Consider the following 22,199-nt stretch of genomic DNA (forward strand, 5'->3'; position numbering starts at 1 on the left):
AATGTCGTTGGGCCACAGCTCCCGTCAACCCCAGTCAGCCTGGCCCAATGGTCAGGAGGGATGGGAGATGAAATTCAGAAAAATCTAGCGGGTCACAGCTTCCCTCTTCTCAGGCTGTGAGAGGTGGGGTCCTACAGATCCTGGAAGTGAGGAATTGGAGTCAGGAGGAGGGTTAGAGTGGGAAGGTGGAAGGAGAGAGAAACAGAAGCCTGTTCTCTCTCTCTTGTTCTCCCAAATTCATGGAGGATAAAGGCTCTCAATTGGCTACTAGCTGTGCTCCGCCTCCACAGCTAGAGGCAGCAGCGTGTGGCGTGGTTAAACTGTGGAACTCCCTGTGACAGGAGGCAGCGATGGCCGCCATCTTGGATGGCTTTAAAAGAGGTTTGGACAAATTCTTGGAGGCGAACGCTACCCAGGACTACCCAGTAGGACGCAGCGATGCTTCTGAGTACAGTGGTACCTCGGGTTAAGTACTTAATTCGTTCTGGAGGTCCATTCTTAACCCGAAACTGCTCTTAACCTGAGGTACCACTTTAGCTAATGGGGCCTCCCGCTGCCACTGCACGATTTTTGTTCTCATCCTGAAGCAAAGTTCTTAACCCGAGGTACTATTTCTGGGTTAGTGGAGTCTGTAACCTGAAGTGTCTGTAACCTGAAGTGTATGTAACCTAAGGTACCACTGTACCGACCTGGAAACCACAAGAGGCGAGGGCCGCTCCTGTGCTCAGGTCATAGCTGTCAACGTTTCCCTTTTTTTAAGGGAAATTCCCTTATTCCAAATAGGATTCCTTGCAAGGAAAGGGAAACGTTGACAGCTATGGCTCTGGTCCTGCTTGCTGGCTCCCCACTGGTTGGCCACTTGAGGAATCAGGAGGCTAGACTGGATAGGCCATTGGCGTTCTTGAGACGCTGAGGACTAGCCTCATGCGCTGTGGCCTTGCAACACAGAAACTTACTTTCTTCTACTTTCAGCACCTGATCTGTTTTGGACCTGATTCACCACCCACTAGCCAAACTAAACACGCTCTCTCTTTCTCTCTCTCTCGGCCTGGTAGCAGCCCCTGTCCAAGTCTAAGCCAGCGCTCCTTTTCCTGCAAGCTGCAACAACTGCGCTGCTGGACATTTTTAAAAATATGTTCCTGAAGCGTATGACTATTTCAGTCTCCCCCCCCCCCCCTTTTCTTAAAGAGACCACGTTGTTTAGGGGCTGGAAATCCTCCCACCCATCTGAGCCACTCCCTTCCCCTGGGAACTCGCTAGCAGCAAAGTCACATCAGGGCGGCTGTGTGGTTTTGCGTTGTGTTGTGTGTGTGTGTGTGTGTTTTATGGTACGAAAGCCTTGCTCTCTCCTGCTTGCTCCCAGCTCTCTGGCAGGCGGGTTCCTTTCCTTGCCAGGGTCCTCCTGACCCAGGGGAGAGGCTCTGCGTGTACCGGGGGCCGTTCCCAAGACCTGTTTGGGCACGTCCCCTTCCCACCCATCGCCTGCCTGGCACCACTCAGGAGCTGGCGCAAAGGCCGCCCCCCCCTCCTTCCGTCCTTCGGGGCCGGCTTGCAACAGAGGGATTAATGGGCGTTGGGCAGGAAAAAGTACAGCCGGTTCCTGAGGCTGCCTGTCAGTGCCCAGGTGTTGCCACCCTTGGCTTCCCTGCCCTGCAGTCCGCTTCCTTGACTTAGGCAGATGAGAGTATCTCGACGCCCACGGCGGGAGGCCAGCGCCACACCCGAGTTGGGAATTTCTGATAAGAGGAGCCTGGTTACCCGAATCAGGCCAGTGACCCAACTCATCGGTCCTTCTGTTCTCTAGATGCCCCACTGGGAAATGGTTGAGTTAGCCTCTTTCCTGTGCTCAAGCAGGGCTGGATTAACCATTAAGCAAAATAAACTTGATGGTTGTGGACCCTCCTTCCTTGGAGGTTATTTTTTAAGCAGAGGTTGGGTGGCCCTCTGTCGTGGATGCTTTAGAGCTGAAGATTCCTGCATTGCAGTGGGGTTGGGCTGGATGACCCTCAGGGTCCCTTCCAACTCTCCAATTCTGTGATTCTAAGCCTGTGCTTCTAAGCATCAAGGGAAGGGAGGCACCACAAAATTTTTCCATTTTAACCAAATTAATGGTCACAAACTGCTCACCTGAGCATTAATTTTCTCAGTTGAAGTACATGAAAATAACCGCAACAGAACAACTTTGCGGCAAAGCGGGCTTGGGTGCCTTATGTCTCCTAAGTATTGAAGCAGGCGGGCTACGTAAGGATCTGATCCAAGACTTTTCAATTAGAAAAAGGAGGAAGGTTTTCCAAGTGTAAATAAAGTTGGAAGTACAGTGGTACCTCACATTAAGTACTTAATTTGTTCTGGAGGTCCGTTCTTAACCTGAAACTGTTCTTAACCAGAAGCACCACTTTAGCTAATGGGGCCTCCTGCTGCTGCCGCACCGTAGCACGATTTCTGTTCTTATCCTGGAGCAAAGTTCTTAACCTGAAGCACTATTGCTGGGTTAGCGGAGTCTGTAACCTGAAGCGTATGTAACCTGAGGTACCACTGTATTCAAAACAAGCATTATTTTCCATCTTACTGTAGGTTTTGTTTTGTTTCGTTTCAAAAAATTAAATTTTGTTCTACAGTTTATTATTGTTTATAGTTTGAATTGGATATATATGGGGGGCACCAAAATATTTTAAGTGCTTAGGGGCTTCGATAGGTCTTAATTTGGCTGGAGTCTTCCTTCCCCTTCCCTGCTTTTGGGATGGGGTGGGGTTCAAGCCAGGAGAGAGCTACCTGTGCTATCCTCCTCCAGGTGTGCTAGATGGGCTGGATCCAGCAGGCTCTTTTTACATTGCCGGACTCCAACTCCCATTAGCTCGCACCAGGCAGCACCAATGACCAGGGATGATGGGAGTTGTAGTCCAGCAACACCTAAGGCCCACAGGTCCTGCATCTCTGCTTCTTAAGCTTCCTGCCTTGATGCCGCTCAGACTCTTGTTTCATCAGTCCCAGGGCTGGTTCCCCTGTTTGGCGGCAACTCTCTCTGGCAGAAAAGGGTTGTTCCCATCTCGTTCCCTCTGCTTGCGGGTTTCCCAGAGGGGCATCTGGTTGGCCACTGTGCCATCCTGGGCCGCATGGGGCTTTGGCCTGACTCAGCTGGGCAGAGTCTGTGGCAGCTGGGAGCACCAGGGAGGATGAGGGCGACGCAGAACAGCGACTCACGCAGAGCAGCAGCAGGCAGCCTCCTCTAAGAGGCAGGCCCAGGTTCTGGCATTGAGGCATGGCAGGATCAGATGGGAGAAGGGGGAACAGCAAACTCATGCAGAGACACAACAGGGGCCCCTCCTCTTCCTGTAGCTCAGTGGTAGATCTTTTCAAGGCAGAAGGTTCAAGCCCCAGTTGCGTCTCCCTGTAGGGCTGCGAGAGACTCCCTGCCTAAAACCCTAGAGGCCTGCTGCCAGTCAGTGTAGGGAATCCTGCGCTAGGCTGACACCGTCGATGGTGGCTTCCTGCGTTCCTACTCAATGCATAGGCGTCGCTTCTTGAGGCAATTTTGCAACACACAAGTTTGGAAATGAGTAATAGACACATACAGCTAATAACTCGCACAGCTAATATTTGGGGATTGCAGGAGCTACCGAGTTGCCTTTCGCTGGCCAGTCTTTTCCTGGGCGCTTCACTGCGGCTTCTTGCAACACAGGTGTTTCTAAGACGATCCCTCAGACGTCACTGGGATCCCTTGGGGGCAGCGATCCAAGGTGTTTTGGGGTCTTTGGTTTGGGAGGGAGATATTTGGAAGAGGGGTAGTGTGCCATCTGACACAAAGCTTTCCATTTGGCTGGATAAGGTCCCGGGGTCAGTTCTGGGTTTTGATCATTCAGGAGCCAAAACGTCCGAGAACTAGGCTGCTCAACTTCCAAGGTATGACTGTACTGGAGACCCATTGTAAGTCAGGGTAGCTCACAGATGGGGAACCTGTGCCCAGACTCCCAGCTCCCCCAACCCCAGCCAGCAGGGCCAGGAGTTGGGGCTGTGTGGGGACTCCAGAGGGCTGAAAGGCCCCCCAGCTGTGGGCTAAAGCAGGGATCAGGAACCTTTTTCAGCCGTGGGCCGGTCCACTGGCCCTCAGACCATGTGGTGAGCCGGACTATATTTTGGGGGGGGGGAGTGAACAAATTCCTATGCCCCACAAATAACCCAGAGATGCATTTTAAATAAAAGCACACATTCTACTCATGTAAAAACACGCTGATTCCTGGACTGTCTGCGGGCCGGATTGAGAAGGCAATTGGGCTGCATCCAGCCCATGGGCCTTAGGTTGCCTACCCTGGGCTAGAGTGTCAGACTCGAAGCACAGAAGGTAAAGGTAAAGGGACCCCTGACCATTAGGTCCAGTCGTGGCTGACTCTGGGGTTGCGGCGCTCATCTCGCTTTACTGGCTGAGGGAGCCGGCGTACAGCTTCCGGGTCATGTGGCCAGCATGACTAAGCCGCTTCTGGCGAACCAGAACAGCGCACGGAAACGCCGTTTACCTTCCCACCAGAGTGGTACCTATTTATCTACTTGCACTTTGTGCTTTTGAACTGCTAGGTTGGAAGGAGCAGGGACCGGGAAACGGGAGCTCACCCCATTGCGGGGATTCGAACCACCGACCTTCTGATCGGCAAGCCCTAGGCTCTGTGGTTTAACCCACAGCACCACCCGCGTCCCTAGCGAAGCACAGAAACTTGGCTCCAAATCCATAAAAGGTATCGGTGACCTTGGGCTGGACAGTATCTCTCAGACTCGCCTACCTTGCAGGGCTGTTTGGAGGAAAGGCTATAGGAATAACGTCAGGCTCCTTTGAATGAAACTTAAGACAGGAACGTAATGCAAGCGTCTAACCGTCCCGATCGACTTAAGGAATGTTCTTCTTTGGCAAGATAGCATCCTGATTATTATTTTTTAATGCCTTTGCCATGAGTACTACAATTCTTTAGCTTTCAGCCCCCATCCCTTGAGCCAGAAGCGAAGTCTCTTGAGTTTCTTAAGCCGGTCAGGTTCTTGAGCATGTCTAAGCAGCCAAGCCAACCCCCACCTGCAAAGGCGCTTTAAAATCCCAAACTTGTACTATGGCTGCGTCTTAATTCCCTAACGTTCAGCACCCGGAGCTGCCTGCCCGAGTTGGTGAACATTTGGCAAACATGTCTCTTCCGTAATAAGTTGAACCCCATCGGTTCTGTTAGGTGGTGTTTTAAGTTAAAAAGGAGACTCTTGCTTTTTGGCCATCTTACTTTGCGTCCCATCGTAGGAGAAGTTGGCGCAGATCTTTGGATCGTGTCATGTCGACGACGTCTGTGATTTGCCGATTGGGTAGGATGCCTGAGGTCACACCCCCAACATACATCGAAAACACACCTGTACCGCTTCGGCAATCATGGCTTCCACCCCACCAAAGAATCCTGGGATCTGTAGTTTCCCCCACCACAGAGCTACAATTCCCAGCATCCTTAACAAACCACAGTTCCCAGAATCCTTTGCAGGAAGCCATACACTTTAAATGCAGCGGTGTGATCTGACTCCCACTGGTAGGAAAAAGCCCTACTTTTCAATCCTCAGCAACTCCAATGAGGCCTGGGAATCTTCCATCTGATACCCTGAAGAGTCTGTGTGGACAATCGTAAAGTCTCTCCCCCTCTCTATTATATTGCTGAAATAAATCAAATCAAGAAATATGAGTGGATTGGGCAGGGAAACCAGGATTTTTGTGTGTGGAAGGACTGTGAGTTCCACATCCAGACAAGCGCAGAATTATTTCAGTTCTAAGAATACATGCTTGGCTTCAGTTAGTGGATTTGAAACAGAAAACGAAGTAGATCCTGCAAGTCTGAAGTTGTTTGGATGTACAACAAGTATACAACGGGCAGCAACCCGGGGTGTGAGAACCAGGGATTTTATGACCGCACAAGGCTTTGTTGTCTCAGGACTCTCAGATCCTTTAGTTCTGCTTTAGGATTGGAATTGTTTTTCAAGTTGTTCAATAGTTTGGCTGTGTGTCTGCCCTCCGTTACGACATAAAGACCATTAATTATAAGATGCTTTGGAGAGTTCAAAGCTCTCTCTGAACTTATCAGGCCAATCTTGGCTGTAGCCCTGTGAGGTAGGCTGGCGTGGCTGTCCCCTTTATGGGGCGGCGGAGACTGAGAACAGGGCAACTTTGCCCCCGAGCCAAGTCATGCGTTGGCTGGTGTGAGATTCAAATCTTGAGACTATCCGACTCACACCCGAGGTTCCAGAGACTTGAGATCGCTTCCATGCTCGGCGCTTTGCTTCTGCCTTAATTAACTTTCCCATACTTGCAAAGCAGAGTGTGAACATTCAGCAACAAAACTTTGGTTTTTCTAAGCTTCTTCCTTGCGTTAAAATTTGGCTCAGATGTGTGTGCTTGCCATCGCCTCTTGAGGACTAGCGGCCTAAGGCGCCGGCTGGGCAGGAGCCGGATTTGCTAAATATCCAGTACATCCCAGGTTCCGGTAGGCAACTGGAACAAAAAAACCCAACGCAATTCCAAGCTGGACTGAAAAATGTGCAAATTTTAAAACTCTTGACCCTGCCCCTTGTCCCACCTGGCTCCGCCTCTGACTTGATCCTCCATGATCTGCCAAATCCCTCTAGGCTCCGCCCCCACCATGCCTGGGATTCCGTCCTAGCTGAAAATTCTCCTAGGCCCCACCTTCACCCCACCAAGCCCCGCCTTCCCATCCAAGCCCCGCCCCTTGCACATCGCTGTTACTTCTGTGATCTGCTGGTTCTGGGGCTGATGCCCAGGACGGCAGTCACAAATGCAAGGGGAACCGCAGGGCTTAGTGTCTCTTTTGGGGGAATTCTAGCTGATTCAGCTTTTCTCTAACCCCTGTGTGGCAAACGGCAGTTTCCAAATTCCCCCTTCGCTGCATTCATCCTCCCCCCCCCCCCCTTTTGCATCTGGTCACCCTCCATATTCAGGGCTTCCCGTAAATGCGCAGAGTCCCAGCGCCCATAGATGTGCACTTTTGGCCCTGGCCTCTTGGCCCTTATCTCTCAGCATCTCCCCCGAGAGCGGCGGCGGAGGTGGAAAAACCCCTCCTCCACTCACCGCCGGGATAGCTCAGCCCTGCTGCAACATCCGCCACCCACTTTTTAAATTCTTCTTAAAACGGAGGCGAACAACTGCCTGGAAGCTACATTCTCCCCCCCCCCCCACTCTCTGCACCCCGGCCTTCCCTCAGTCCTGACACCCTCCAGGCATTGAGGGACTACGATTCCCATCATCCCTGAGCGTAGGCTGTATGTGTGGGGAGGTCAGTGGGAGCCGGGAGCCCCCGTCAGTGAAGACCACCAACCTAGATGGCCTTGAAAGAGGAGTGGGGGGGCCTGTATAACTTTGCAGCCTAGACCGTGGCTGGCTCCCAGTGATAGAAACTCAAGTACGGTGGTACCTCGGGTTACAGACACTTCAGGTTACAGACTCCGCTAACCCAGAAATAGTACCTCAGGTTAAGAACTTTGCTTCAGGATGAGAACAGAAATCGTGCTCCAACAGCGCGGCAGCAGCAGGAGGCCCCATTAGCTAAAGTGGTGCTTCAGGTTAAGTACAGTTTCAGGTTAAGAACGGACCTCCGGAACGAATTAAATTCTTAACCCAAGGTACCACTGTGTATAAGCTAATTGCAAAATGGCACCTTGAATCTAGGTTGCGGTAGCTGCAACAGAATGTCGATTTGCCACTGGGGGGGTTGGACTAGATGAGCGCTGGGGTCCCTTCCAACGCTACGATTCCATGATCTCGACTACATTGCTTGCCCTTACAACAATTCACCTGCCCCAAGAAGGAGAAGCACACACAGGCGAAATGGAAATGGTATTAACTATGAAGCAAGGCAGAGGTTTTTTAAACTGTGGGGGAAATGCAGAGAATACTTCACAAAACAGTGCCCTAAAATACATAACTGGACTCGTTTTGATTAATGTCTGCAGGAGACTTTGTGGCTATTTAATTACAATTAGAAAAATCTTAATAATTATTCATAAAGGAAACAGTTTATAAGAAGTAAATGAGGAGTCCACGTACAGGATGAAGGAAGTCTTTTATTTGGTTGTTTGTATTGTTGTATGTTATGCTCATTGTATGTTATGTTCATGTTTAATGAGGGTGGATTTGTGTATTGGGGGTGGGGGGTTTATGTTGTGTTGTAAATAAAATTCCAATCAAAATTTAAAAATTTTAAAAAATAATAAACTGTGGTAGCCAACCTGGCACCCAGAAATCTGCATGTGGTCGCAATTGGACCTGTGGCAGTAGCAAAACGCGCCTGGCGCCTGGCTAATTTCTAACACCGCCAGCTACGGGTTCGGCTCCATTGTCTGCCCCAGGGGGTTATTTATCGAGCCTCTAAGGAGTTGTTTTGTGTGGATCACCTAGTCAGCTTGACTTTGAAGTTGGGAACCTTTGGCTCCTTTCGTGGCCAGTCTGAAGAAGTAGCCAAACCCGACGGATAAGTTCTGAGTATTTGGCTGGGCATGGCGACGCTGAACCCCGTAGAGGAGGCATTCGCCTTGCCCGCTTGGCCATGCTCCGAGGGGCCCGAAAACGCCCCTGTAATTTGTTCCCCATCAGATGTTGGAGGGTATCTTTTCTGAAGGCTGGGCTCCGAAATCTCCCTCCTGGGTGACGGAGGAGACAGCTTTCGAGTGGTTGAGAGGCCGTGGGTGTGATGAGCCGCGAGGCACGCAATTCTCACAGACCCCCCCTTGGCCTGCCGCAGCAAAAAAATCTTTTGCTGAAAACAGGAAAAGGTGTCAAACCCCAGAGCTCCCACGTCAAAGGTGCAGGGTGGGGGGGACGGTGGGGGGGGTTGCTCCGTAAAGATCTGGTTTGAGTGTCGCTAGATTTGTTGCCGAATCTTCCCCTTGTAGACAGTCTTTCGGCCGACAACGACAGCTTGATCACACCCAGGGCATTCGCGATGGGGAAACTGCCATCTAGCTCAGCCTTTGAACCCCACGTTGGACAAAAAAACCCATGCATTTTAGAAGTTTGGACTAAATGACCCTGCTCTGTGATTCAATGATTGTCCACACGGACTTGCAGCAACTGTCCAGGGCAGGCATAGGCAAACTTGGCCCTCCAGATGTTTTGGGACTACAGCTCTCATCATCCCTACCTAACAGGACCAGTGGTCAGGGATGATGGGAGTTGTAGTCCCAAAACATCTGGAGGGCTGAGTTTGCCTATGCCTGGTCCAGGGTATCAGATAGGAGATTCCCAGGCCTCCTTGAAGAGCTGAGGAATGAATGTAGGGCCTTCTTCTACCACTGAGTCATGGCATTTTCCCTAGAAATAAGCTAAGGTTCTGGTCCTCAAGATTCTAGAAGATAGATTTGAATAGGAACCCAGGAAGCTGCCTTAGTGAGTCGTCTAGACCGCTGCCCCATCTAGCTCAGGACTGTCGACACGGGCTGGCAGGGGCTCTCCCGGATTTCAGGTAGGGGACATTCCCAGCCCCACCTGGAAATGCAGGGGATTGAACCCGGGACCTTCTGCATGCAAAGCAGGTGCTCTCCCACTGAGCTGGGGCGCTTCCCAGCCCCCCCAGGGCTCCTTGCAATACACCTCCATCCTGCATTACAAAAGGGTGCAGTTGCAAGCTCACAGGTGAGACCGGGCTCAGGGCAAGATTGCTTCATCGCCCCAGCCTGAGCCAAATGGCTGCTGTATCAGATCTTGGTGTGTAAACTCTCTGCCATAGTTGGGGAAATGATTCGAGCACAGCAGGTAGCTGGAGTTTATTGTTTGGAGTGGGGCAAGGCGGCACGACGCACCGCCTTTTAGATTAGTTCATGATCTTTTTGGGATGGATGTGTAAGGCTAGAATGCCAGCGAGCATGCACAGAGTGCCTTTCTCTTGGCACCGATGCCTTGCTGGCATTGCAGGTTTGGGGCCCAAGGACTTCTCATTTAAAACAAGGCAAAGAAATATCAGAATGTGTGGTGATAAGAATTCTCATTTTGAATGACGAGAGCCTGAACTGAATGCCTGCTCACCCAAGGAATAAGTGGACTTGTTCAGACTCAGTTTTCCCCACCTGTGAAATGGAATCAGCAATGCTCTGAGTGGCTGTGATGACTAACCTGGACCATCATTTTAAGATTGTTTCTGAGACAAGCTTTATTCCTCTGGTTTTTACACCTTTTAGATACTGGCTTGTTCCTTCATCTTTGAAAGCCTAGTTCTCGATTCCTCACGTTCCACAGCCTTCCAGTCTGGACTGCTACTGCTACTGCTACTACTACTATTATTAGCAATGAATCCAGAACAACTTGGGCAAAAACATCTGAACACAACATCTCCACATTCTCTAGTTTCCATTTCCATTTTGTCTCTGCCAGCGAGCTGCAAAAGGGCATGTTATTTTAAAAATAAATACACTGCAGTTCTGATTTATCTTTAAATCTTGCCTCAAATGCACAGTTAAACCGGAATAAATTACCCCAAACCTCTGTCAACCAGGCTATTTGGAACTGAGCTGGATATTCCTGCATTTGGGCAATTTTTATTTACATTATTTGGGTTGTTAAATGTGTACCCTGCCCTAACCTTTTAAAGGGCCCCTACGTACATTATTCTGCACCCTGCCCTTTCTGTTATCTCACCAACCCTGTAAGGTAGACTAGGCTGAGAGAGGGCATTGACTGGCTCAAGGTCAACCAGTGAGCCTAGTGGCTGAGTGGGGATTCGAACCCGGATCTTCTAGCTCTCTAACCACTATACAACACTGCCTCTTAAGACACAAATGCATTTCCAGAGCAGCATTTCCTAAACCTCGCATCCTCCAGGTGCAGATGGACTACAACTCCCATCATCCCTGACCATTGACATTGATGGGAGATATTGTCCAGAACATCTGGATGAAGATTTTGGCGTGCCAAATTCGCCAAACAGAAATCTTATTGAAAGTGAAGTTTACTTTATCAGCAGTCAACATTTTATAACAACTGAATGCATATAAATGCAACTGAAAATCAGAATTAAAATACTAGACACTCAGGCAATATTTTCAGTCAGTCCTAAGAAGTCTATTAAGGATAGCTGTGCCCAAAACCTTTGCTTCCTGATCAATGGTTGACTTATAGGAACCCTGCAGCTCGGAGGAGGGACCAGGGAGGGACTGTATTATGGGATATATTAAACCTTTCCTCACCTCTTCATAAAAGCTATAATAGAGAAGGACATGCAAAATAGACTCCGCCTCAACGTTGTTACAGAAGCTGCATCTGTTGTCCACTGAGGCCACAGTCACACCATAAGTTAAAAGCACTATGACGCCGCTTTAAACAGTCATGGCTTCCCCCAAAGAATCCTGGGAGCTGTAGTTTGTTACGGGTGCTGTTAGGTCCCCATTCTCCTCCCAGAACTACAGTTCCCAGAGTGCTTTAAGAATCAATCCCGCCTCCCAGGAGCTCTGGCGTTCGCTGAAACACATAAAATTCTAGTCCTCATGATAATCTATGGCAGGGGTAGGCAACCTAAGGCCCGGGGGCCGGATGCGGCCCAATCGCCTTCTGAATCCGGCCCACAGACGGTCCGGGAATCAGTGTGTTTTTACATGAGTAGAATGTGTGCTTTTATTTAAAATGCATCTCTGGGTTATTGGTGGGGCATAGGAATTCGTTCAATTTCCCCCCCAAAAAAATATAGTCCGGCCCCCCACATGGTCTGAGGGACTGGCCCACGGCTGAAAAAGGTTGCTGAGCTCCGATCTATGGGAACAGCTCTCCTGGGAGATGATGGGGGTTGAATTGGAGATGCGCTGCTCTCCGAACCACATTATGGGAACAGTGTGAAGGGGACATGGGGCAAAATATAATAATGGGAGAATCAGGGTATTGCACAATTGTCCCCATGTTTTTTTCTCTGTGAAATATTAAGCAGATGGTGAGTTTGGGTCATAGATGATGCAGTTTAGTAGGTCATTCAGGCTATGACATTCATGGTATTATGGGAATGATTCTTCCTTGGCAACATAGGGGAACATAGACTTATACCTTGCCTTTGTCTACACTGACTGGTTGGGGATTGTATAGGTGTGCCTGCTTTCTATTTGTTTTGGGCTGGGCGTGGGCATTTTGACTTTTGCTCGGGGGTGTTCCTTTCAAATGGGTGTTTTGCAGTTCCTCCCACTTCTCTCTATGTCCCTTCCCCTCAAAACTTTGGGGACCCCCAGTGTTGCACCTCAAAGCTGCCCCGTTTTCTTATCTCAAACAACACCGGGCATGTTGCCTGTGGTTTCTGCAGCGTGGTGACGCTCTTGACATGCTCAAAGGCACTCTCCGTAGCATGTATGGATGTGCAGGCGATAAAAGTGGGTTGTGCTCACCCTGACTATACAATACTTGTAGAGGGGATTCTGGGTACTGAACATGCATTTATTTACGTACCGGTGTGAGGAACCTGTCGCCCTCTAGAAGCCAGCAATAGCCCTCCCCCCCCCCCATGAATTTGTCTAATCCTCTTTTAAAGCCATCCAATTTGGTGGCCACCTCTGCCTCCTGTGGCAGGGAGTTCCGTAGATTAACACCGCTGCAGTTAAACTAAAAAGTCCCAAATGCTACCACTCATTTCTTTTTTTTCTTTTTAAAAAATATTTTATTAAGGATTTTCTTGTTTTACAGAAGTGTAGTGCCTCGTATTTTTTCTTTTCTTCATGTAACATTTTTACAAATCCGTTTCATTTGTTGAGGCATTGGGGGAGAAGAAAAAAAAGAAAAAGAAAAAAGAAAGGGGGGGTGGAGAGAGGGAAGATGGATAGGGGTGGGGTCGGGTGGCGGTGTTTCTATTATGTTTAATGTATGTAGAGTTTGGGGTCAGCGTTGCTTGTGTTGTTCACTTGTGTTCCTTTGGTGGTGAGAGAGGTTGGGGTTGGCCTAGGGTGTGATTGTTTGCTTGTGATTGGCTGTGGTGATCTTTGTTTTCGTGTGTGAATGAGGTGGGTGGGTGTTTTGGATCAGGTTAGCCATATTGATTTGTATGCTGTTGGTAGATTATTGTCATTGTCCTGTTGGGCTGTGTATGTGATAAAGGGGAGCCATACCGGGGTGAAGGCGTCTTCTTCTGTTTGTCCCCGTGTCAGTTTCAGTTTATTAGTTAATTTTTCTAGTAGGGCTGTTTCCCATACTATTTGGTACCATTGGTCCATACTTACTCCTGACAGGTCTCTCCAGTGTCTGGTTATGGTGTTTCTGGCTGCTGAGAGGAGGTGGGTTATGAGTTCTTTGTGGTGTAAATGGGCATTGTTGTCTTGGAAGATGTTTAGTAGGGCCAATTCTGGGGTGATGTCTATTACTTGCTTAGTTATTTTACATATTTCTTGTATGGCTGTTGTCCAGAATAGTTGGATTTTGGGACACTCCCACCACATGTGGAGGTATGTGCCTGTGGAGGTGCACCCTCTCCAGCATTTTGGTGAGGTTCCTGGGTGTATTAGCGCTAGTTTCCTTGGTGTTAGGTACCACCTGTAGGTGAGTTTCAGTGTGAGTTCTTTTCTTTTCGTTGATATGGATTTAAAGGGGGGTTTAGACCACATTCTGGTCCATTGAGTGGGGTTAATCTCATAGCCTATGTCATTCTCCCATTGTTTTTTGATTGCGTCTAGGGGATTTGCGGGATTTTGGAGTAGTATTTTGTATATTGCGGATACCGTCCCTTTACCGTTTCCCTTTGTTGTTAGGAGGAGGTTTTCGAAGGTTGTCAGGGGCCTAGTTGCTGCTGATTTTGCTACCACTCATTTCTGATGCGTTCTTGTTTTTGTCCTCTCAGGGGGCTCAGAAGGAGGGTCTTCCCCTCTGGCAGTCTTTGCAAGAACCCTGAGAGGTAGGTTAGGCAGAGCAAGGGGAGCCAACCCAATGTCACACTTTGGGGGTGAATAGAGGATTTGACTTTGCACTGGCTCTGCCGTGGATACAGCGTTCTGCCCTCCTTCTGCTTTTCCTGATAAAAGCTCCATGCTTTCAATGCCTAGCAGGCAGCAGTGCACCAGGTGAAGCTTTCCCAGAAATGGCTGCACCAGTTGAATTTCTGCCCGCTGTGCAGTTTTTAGAGCCCTCTGCCCGCAAAGCCCTTATAGCTGATTGCGTCTGGACCCTGCCAGTCTCCCCTCAGCTCCCTTCCGAACCCTGATGGCTTCTGCCTGTGCCATAACCACCACCTCTAATCCCAGCCGATTGCTCCTCCTGCTAATCCCTCCTAATCTGATTGGCGTTTGTCAGGGTTTGTCAACCCAGAGGGGCATGATGGCTTAATTGCAGCTCAGCCCGTCCCTCTGCCTCCCACCTGTGCCCACAGGGGCAGGTGGAGAAGGCCTCGTGGGTAATCTCAGGACTCCTGGGTTCTATTCCCAGCCCTGGGAGGGGAGGGAAATCGAGAGCGGAGGTTTCTGTGTTCTCAGCAGAGGCTTGCTGCCTTGTTTTGTTCCCCCTGCTGTTTTGCAGCAGCAGCAGCCGGGCAGAAATTCCACAGGCAAAGTGCTGTTTGGTCACCTTTCTCTGCAGTGGGAAGGGCTGTGCAGCTGCTCAGTTTGTTTTCCTGCACAGCAGCCAGGCAGAAATCCAACAGGAAAAACACAGCTCTCACCTGATCCCTGCTGCTCAATTTCTGCCCTCTTTCACAGCAGCCAGGCAGAAACTCGTCAGGTGAAGTGCCACACAGACACTGCGTGCAGCAGGTGACCTGCGACTGCTCAGCTTCTGCTGCCCTTTAGAGCTGTCAGACAGAAATTCAACAGGAAAGGCTCTTTCTCTCTCTCTCTCTCACACACACGCAATATTCACTGTGCAGGGAAGATTGCGTCAATGTCTGCCCGACACCGTGACATCCTGTGGGGAAGGGGGCAAAGGCAGTGGCGCTTAGACACGAGGAATGGGAGCACAAGGCTTGGGCTGGGGGGCGGGGAGAGGGCCGGGCGTGCAGTGTGGGAAAGGAGTGGGGCGCTGGGAGGGCCAGGGCGGCTGCTAGCTGGGACTTGGAGAGACCGCGGAGAGGAGACCGAGCAAGGCCTGTCCTGGGCATTTTGCCCCATTGCGCCCCTCCCTGAGGGAAGGCAATCAAAGCCAGCCTCTCTCTCTCTTTTTCTTTCTTTCTTTCTTTCTTTCTTTCTTTCTCTCTCTCTCCCCTCGCTCCTCCATGCCAGGCAGGGGCTGGCAAAGTTCTGGCTGAGCTGGCATCCCCCCGGGCGTTGCCATGACGCGGACCGCGCCCAGCTCCTGGGTCAGAGTGCTCCTCCAGGAAGAAAAACCACGCCTGCCTGGCAGGTCCCTATCCGTCGTCCCCCCCACCCTCCAAGCCTTCCCACCGCCGCTCTCCTCCTCCTCCCCGCAGAGCCAGCCTGCCCGCCTGCCCATCCCCTTGCCCGGCCGGTTGAGCCTGCTTGGCAGAGAGGGGAGCGGCTGCCCCTGCTTGGAGCCCGTCCCCTTCCCACCCACCCCTGCCCCGTCGAAGGCAAACACACAGCCCAGCTGGCTGGCACCCAAAGCGGGCAGGGAGCGGCCACAAGGCAGCCCCGTTCCGACTTCCGAGAACAAGGCGAGGCACGACGACGAGTCTCTCTCTCTCTCTCTCCCCCCCCCATACCCCACCATCTTTGCCCAGCTGGCACCCAGGTTATCTGGGAGAACAGGATACAGCAGGGGGAACATTATTAGAGGGTGCCGGAGGGAGTTTAGGATTATTTTACTTTCCTTTGTATAGCACGTTTTTATCCAAGCAGCCTAAGGTAGCATACGTTGCTCCCCCCCCCCCACTTCCCACAACAACCATGCAAGGCAGTTTAGGCTGTGAAGCAGTGACTGGCTCTGAAGAGCACCCAGTGAGCTTCGTGAAATTCGAACCCGGGTCCCTCCCGGGTCCTAGTTCCAACAAGTTGGAATTCGAACCCGGGTCCTAGTCTGATGCTCTCGCCACTACTGGCTCTCTCTTAAAAACTGACTTCTTTTAAATAGTATTGGGTAGGGGGCGAGCTAACCTTTTCATTCCAGTTTCTCATTTCTACCACTGTTTGATTTTTTGTTTTCCCCAGAAAATGAAAATTCGTTCAGTGTGAATTTTTCCTACTGTACCCATTTTTCGTACGCAGTTTGCCAGAGAGGCACATTTTCTTTGCAGAGTGTTTCCCCCTAATATAATGCATGTCTGGGTAGGGTGTTTTCACAAATACATGCAGTAAAAGTACCCTCAACAGTGTTTGCACCATCATCCTTTCCCATGCCCCAGAAGTTGTTGGACTACAACTCCCATCATCCTTGACCACTGCCTGAGCTGGCTGTGGACAATGGGAGTTGTAGTCCAACATCAGCTTGGGGAGGAGCCAAAGCTGAAGAAGGCCATGGCCTAGAATATGCTGGAGAAACTGCATCATAAAATTCAGAAGAGTGCAAATTTCAAAGGCGGGCTGTGTTTCAGTTCTCGCATCATTTTGGAAATTGCAAAAATTAGGTAAAGGTAAAGGGACCCCTGACCATTAGGTCCAGTCATGGCCGACTCTGGGGTTGCAGCGCTCATCTCGCTTTATTGGCCGAAGGAGCCGGCGTACAGCTTCCGGGTCATGTGGCCAGCATGACTAAGCCGCTTCTGGCAAACCAGAGCAGCGCACGGAAACGCCGTTTACCTTCCCGCCGGAGCGGTACCTCTTTATCGACTTGCACTTGGACGTGCTTTCGAACTGCTAGGTTGGCAGGAGCAGGGACTGAGCAACAGGAGCTCACCCCTTCGCAGGGATTCGAACCGCCGACCTTCTGATCGGCAAGTCCTAGGCTCTGTGGTTTAACCCACAGCGCCACTGCCTTAAAATGTGAACTGGATCGAAATGTTCCCCCTTTCCTGGGGAACTGCACCTGGGACCTCACCTACAGCACTAAGGATCTTTATAGTTCTACTGGAAGTTTCTAGACTCCTGTCAGGCCCCAGTCAGCATGACTACAGGTTCAGGGAATGATGGGAGTTGTAGTCCAGCAACTTCTGGAGGGCCACAGGCCCCCCTCTCCTGTCCTGGACCGTGTCCCAACCTATCAGGGATCCCATATGAAATGATTCCAGCACGGCCTACCCCTGATCTGTACTCTGGCTCATAGAAATGGCAGTGCTCCTAAGCACATACAACATGCAATCGGAATTTCTACCTGGGAAGTGCCACGCAGCCTTGTTAGGAACATCTAGGGCAGCCAATGCCCTCCAGAGGTTGGGAGCTGTCATTCACAACCTCTGGAGGCCAGGAAGCCGGTCTAGGGAACGGCTTGGCTGAAGAGGCTATGCTGAGGGCCACATTCCCTTTGTGGGGGGGGGCACATGCCAGCGGTGGGCGGGGCCAGAGGTAAAACACCCGGAAAGAGCAACAGATGAGATTTGCCTGGAGAAAAAGCGCTGTTTTGTGGAGGGAAAGCGTGGCACGAAATTGTGCGAGGGCACAGCAACCAAAATGACGGCCATGCTCTCTCGATAAATAATAATAATAATAATTTATTATTTATACCCCACCCATGTGGCTGGGTTTCCCCAGCCACTCTGGGCGGCTTCCAACAAAACACTAAAATACAATAACCTATTAAACATTAAAAGCTTCCCTAAAGAGGGCTGCCTTCAGATGTCTTCTAAAAGTTTGGTAGTTAGTTTTCTCTTTGACATCTGGTGGGAGGGCGTGCTACAGGGTGGGTGCCACTACCGAGAAGGCCCTCTGCCTGGTTCCTTGTAGCTTTGCTTCTCGCAATGAGGGAACCGCCAGAAGGCCCTCAGCGCTGGACCTCAGTGTCCGGGCAGAACAATTGGGATGGAGAAGCTCCTTCAGATATACAGGACCGAGGCCGTTTAGGGCTTGAAAGGTCAGCACCAACACTTTGAATTGTGCTCGGAAACATACTGGGAGCAAGTGTGGTCTTTCAGGACCGGTGTTATATGGTCTCAGCGGCCGCTCCTGGTCACCAGTCTAGCTGCCGCATTCTGGATTAGTTGTAGTTTCCAGGTCAAAAAACGGGAAGATAGTACGTCTGGGAAGATGGAGTCCTGGATTTTGCCTTCAGATTGTTGGAGGGTATGGGCTGCTTCCCACCCACCACGTTCCTCTCTCTCTCTCTCTTGCCTAAATCCAGGGCAGCCCGAGGCATGATGGGAGTCCAAGGTTGCATCCCAGCCAGCAAGGGTGTGAAGGCAGGGTCCGTGAGGGGCGTGGCCTAGGGAGAGAGTTCCGGGGGCCAGACACACAGGCCTTAAGGGCCGCCTGAGCCCTCTCCCCCTCCTTCCCCCTGCAGCTTTCGCTCTGGGTCTTCTCTGTCTCTCTTCGGGCGCCCCGAGAGTGGAGGGTTTGAGGCTCTCAAATGCCATGGGTCGTGGGCGGCAGGAGGGAACTGCCCTATCTTTCCTAGGAATCTGCTTCTAACCCTGTCTCTATCAGGCCCCTGATCTCCTTTGCACCGTCTGGGGGCGAGGGACTTCCTCCCGCTCTGAGAAGAAGTCAGTGCTGTGCTCTCTCAGAGTCTGCACACTTCCTTTCCGTGTGTGTCTGTTCTTTTCTGAGTTTCTTCACGTACATCTGCCATCTTCCCTGAAGGAGGCCTGGGTTTTATTGCTTTATTTAATTGAAGCTTCTACGTTGTCTTCTCTCTCCTCCCCCATTCAGTAGAGAACGTAAGACTCTTAATCTTAGGGTGGTGGGTTCGAGTCCCGTGTCGGGCCAAAAAATTCCTGCATTGCAGGGGGTTGGTCTAGATGACCCTGGAGATCCCTTCTGCTATTCCGTGATTCTGTGATAAAGGTTCTAAGAGCAGCTTACGTAAGATCAGTTAAGAAAACGACAACTGCAATGCTTGCGCTCTGAAAGACATGGCACGAAAGGAAAAGGCATGGGGAAGGAAGAGGAAAGCGAGCAAAACACAACCCCTTTTTGATTTAGGCTTGGAGGGGAGGCAGGCGGGAAAGGTGAGTCCTGCACTAAGAAGGCCTTTCTTCAAACCTCGCCTCCATCTTGGAGGTGCAGCTGTCGCGGCCCTCCCTCTTGGCCACAAAGCTCACTGTGGGTGACCTAAGCCCAGCCACTGCTGTTCAGCCTAACCTATCTCACTGGGTTATTTTGGGGATCAGTTTGAGGAGGAGAACCATGTATACCACCTGGGGGAAATGGTGGGGTTTAAATGCAAGAAATGTATAAATGGTAAGAACTGAAAGCGATCATTTCCCGCTTTTAGTTTCTTTAGCTCCTTTCCTGGATTGTCAGTTTCCTACAGAGACAATGTGTGCAGTTGGTGAATCTTTGGGCAGATCAAGAGTGAAATAGTCTCTGATGTTGAATGACGAAATACATAGGATCTTGGCGAGTGATTTAATGAGGAACCTGCAACATCGCCTCATAAACACCTCAGCAGACCCAGTTTCGGATTTTCTACAAATTAGCACACTCTTCAGACCCTATTTAACCAAGCCCAATGCCACTAACTGCACACAGGGAAATCAGCGAGGCTGGTTCAGTGGGCAATGCGAGGACGCAAAAAAAGATCTGCTAAGGGCTATTAGAATAAACTTTCCGAAATTAACAAGGGAAATAATGGGATGGAGCAGAGCAGCATATAAACAGGACTAACGCAACCCTCTGTTAGCCTTAGTAAATGATTGCGAGTTTAAGGAATTGATTGCATCTTGAAGGATTAATTGATCAAAACTTCTCAAAATAAATGATTGTCTGTCCCCAAACACCTTGCTTTGAATGGCTTTTAAATACAAAACCTAAATGCTGCCTGTATTGGCTGGTGCTAACATCCCTGCTCTTTCCCCCCTGTTCTTGCAGGTGAGGCAATGGGAAGCCCTGAAGACGACTTGATTGGGATCCCTTTCCCAGAACACAGCAGCGACCTGCTGGGCAGCCTCAACGAGCAGCGCCGGAGGGGGGTTCTCTGCGACGTGACCTTGCGGGCCCAGGGATCGGAGTACCGGACCCACCGGGCCGTGCTGGCAGCCTCCAGCCGCTACTTCCGGCGGCTCTTCGCGGGGCCCGGCATGGGTGTCTGCGAGCTGGATTTCGTGGGGGCCGAGGCGCTGGGCGCCCTGCTGGACTTTGCCTACACTGCCACCCTGACCATCAGCACGGGCAGCCTGGCAGAGGTGCTGCGAGCCGCCCGGCTCCTTGAGATCCCCTGCGTCATCAAGGCCTGCGTCGAGATCCTGCAGGGAAACGGCTTGGAAGCGCCCGTCCCCGATGACGCCGCCCGCGAGCGCGCCCACCGCTACCTGGAGGCCTTTGCCACCCTTCCCAACGCTGAGGGCGACCTGCCCGAGCCACCCGTCTACCCGGCCCCCCGCCGCAGCAAGAAGATCCGCAAATTCCTGCAGGCCAAGGGCTCCCGCCTCAACAACCACCTCGGCGAGTTGTCGCCCTCGCCGTCCCCCTCGTCGACGGGGACGCAGGAGCGGCCGAGCCCCCCCAGTCAGGCCTCTCCAGCACCAGTCCTCACACACCCCCACGAGGACGAGGTGCTGGCGCCCTCTCGCGCCTTCCCGTACCCGTACACCCCCGGCCTCTCGCCGGAAGACCTGGGCTCGGACGAAGAGCCCACCGAACACGACATCATGTCCTACATGCGGGCCCTCAACCCGGAAGGGCCGTCCCTGGGCCTGGACCCCCCGGACAAGCTGGTGCGCAAGCGGCGCTCGCAGATGCCCCAGGAGTGCCCCGTCTGCCACAAGGTCATCCACGGTGCAGGCAAGCTGCCTCGCCACATGCGCACCCACACCGGGGAGAAGCCCTTCGCCTGCGAGGTCTGCGGGGTCCGCTTCACGCGGTGAGCCTTTCCCCCCTTTCTTTCGAAACTGGCTCACTCTGCCCACTGCGGCCTGGCTTGATGCCAGCAGCAGGACGAGGCAGGTGCGAGAGAACAGACTGTACCACATGGGAGTGTAGGGGTGTGTGAAAATACCACAACTTCCTTCTTTTGATGTTGGCCATGTTGTTGAAAACACAGCTCCTTGCAAAGGAGGAGGAAAAGGTTCTAGATCAGAGGGGAAGGGGGCTCTTTTGTCCGAAGGCCCCATTGCTTTGCAGGGAACCTTCTGGGGGCTGGCATGCCCATGGGTAGATACAGCGAGAGGCATTGAGCGGGTGGAGTTAATGGATGCGACTCTGGATCTTTGTTCGGGAGGCTACATCCAAGGTTTATTTTTATATGCGCACAACCTACACCTCTCCATCCAGACATTCCAAATTTCCCGGGAAAAGGGGATTGGTTGTTAAACCACTCAGGGGGAGGAACGGGTGTGTGTCCCTAACAGCTCCGTTGGTATAGCATGAGACTCTTAATCTCACGTTGGGCAAGAGACTCCTGCATTTCGGGGTCTGGTTCAGCAAGCTGTTCTTACGTTCTTATGTTTCCCAGTATCCCAGTTGCATGGGAAGCAAATCTCCAGACTACGTGAAAAAGGCTGATTATTCAGCTCCTCCTTGGCAACATGGTCCCTTCCAACTCTGCAATTCTATGATTCTAAGATCTCTCAGCACTCCTAGCAAACTACACTTCCCATGATTCTTTGGGGGAAGCCACAGCTGTTTAAAGTGGTATCATAGTGCTTTAAATGGCTAGTGCAGATGGGACCTAGGCAAAACCTTATCACTCCCATTTCTGCTGAAAAGCTGGCCCCAGCTTCCTTCCTTTTTGTTTGTAAACGGGCCATTGGTCACCCTCCGAGAAGACCCATTGAAATTGGTGGGCTTAAGTGACTCAGGCTTCTACTGAATCCAGCCCAGTGTTTTTTTAAGCCATGCTGGCTTGGTTTTATTATAATTATAGAATCTGTAGAGTTGGAAGCGGCCACGAGGGATATCTGGTCCAATTCCCTACAGTGCTGGAATAATTTTGCACAACATGGGGCTCAAACCCACGACCCAGATGTCTTACTTGGTTTCCCCCGCCCCGAGCTGTGCAGAAGGGGGGACAGAAGTTTAAAATAAACAGTACCTTTTAATCCTGTACAAAGTGGTGCTCCCTCTGCTAGAACTGTCAGCAGCGAAGAGACAGGTGAAGAGACAGGCAGTGAGGACTGTTCCATCTGTAGCAGTCAAGGGAGCCTGCCTATAGCCAAACTTCAAAGAGGCTTCTCCTTTCCTAGAGCTCCCTCTAGAGGCCATTCTGCATTTATCTAACTGAGCAATTACTGCGGGTGGGGGGGCCTTTTTTG

The 22,199-nt window shown here is 51.2% G+C and overlaps 1 protein-coding gene across 7 annotated transcripts in view; it reads left to right on the forward strand.

Annotated features, from left to right (window-relative positions):
• ZBTB7B (zinc finger and BTB domain containing 7B) overlaps positions 1-22,199 on the forward strand; it is a 55,312-nt gene that overhangs the window by 29,294 nt on the left and 3,819 nt on the right. For 6 of the 7 annotated variants that reach the window (XM_080984672.1, XM_080984674.1, XM_080984673.1 and 3 more), the window contains exon 2: positions 19,819-20,809. In XM_080984672.1, coding sequence (XP_080840798.1) covers positions 19,819-20,809 — 991 coding nt within the window. Of the gene's footprint in view, positions 1-16,693; positions 18,957-19,818; positions 20,810-22,199 lie in introns of those variants that run through there. The other variant, XM_080984677.1, reaches the window with a different exon arrangement.

Source organism: Podarcis pityusensis (assembly GCF_964106645.2).
Source record: "Podarcis pityusensis genome assembly, chromosome: 16".
NCBI lineage: Eukaryota > Metazoa > Chordata > Lepidosauria > Squamata > Lacertidae > Podarcis > Podarcis pityusensis.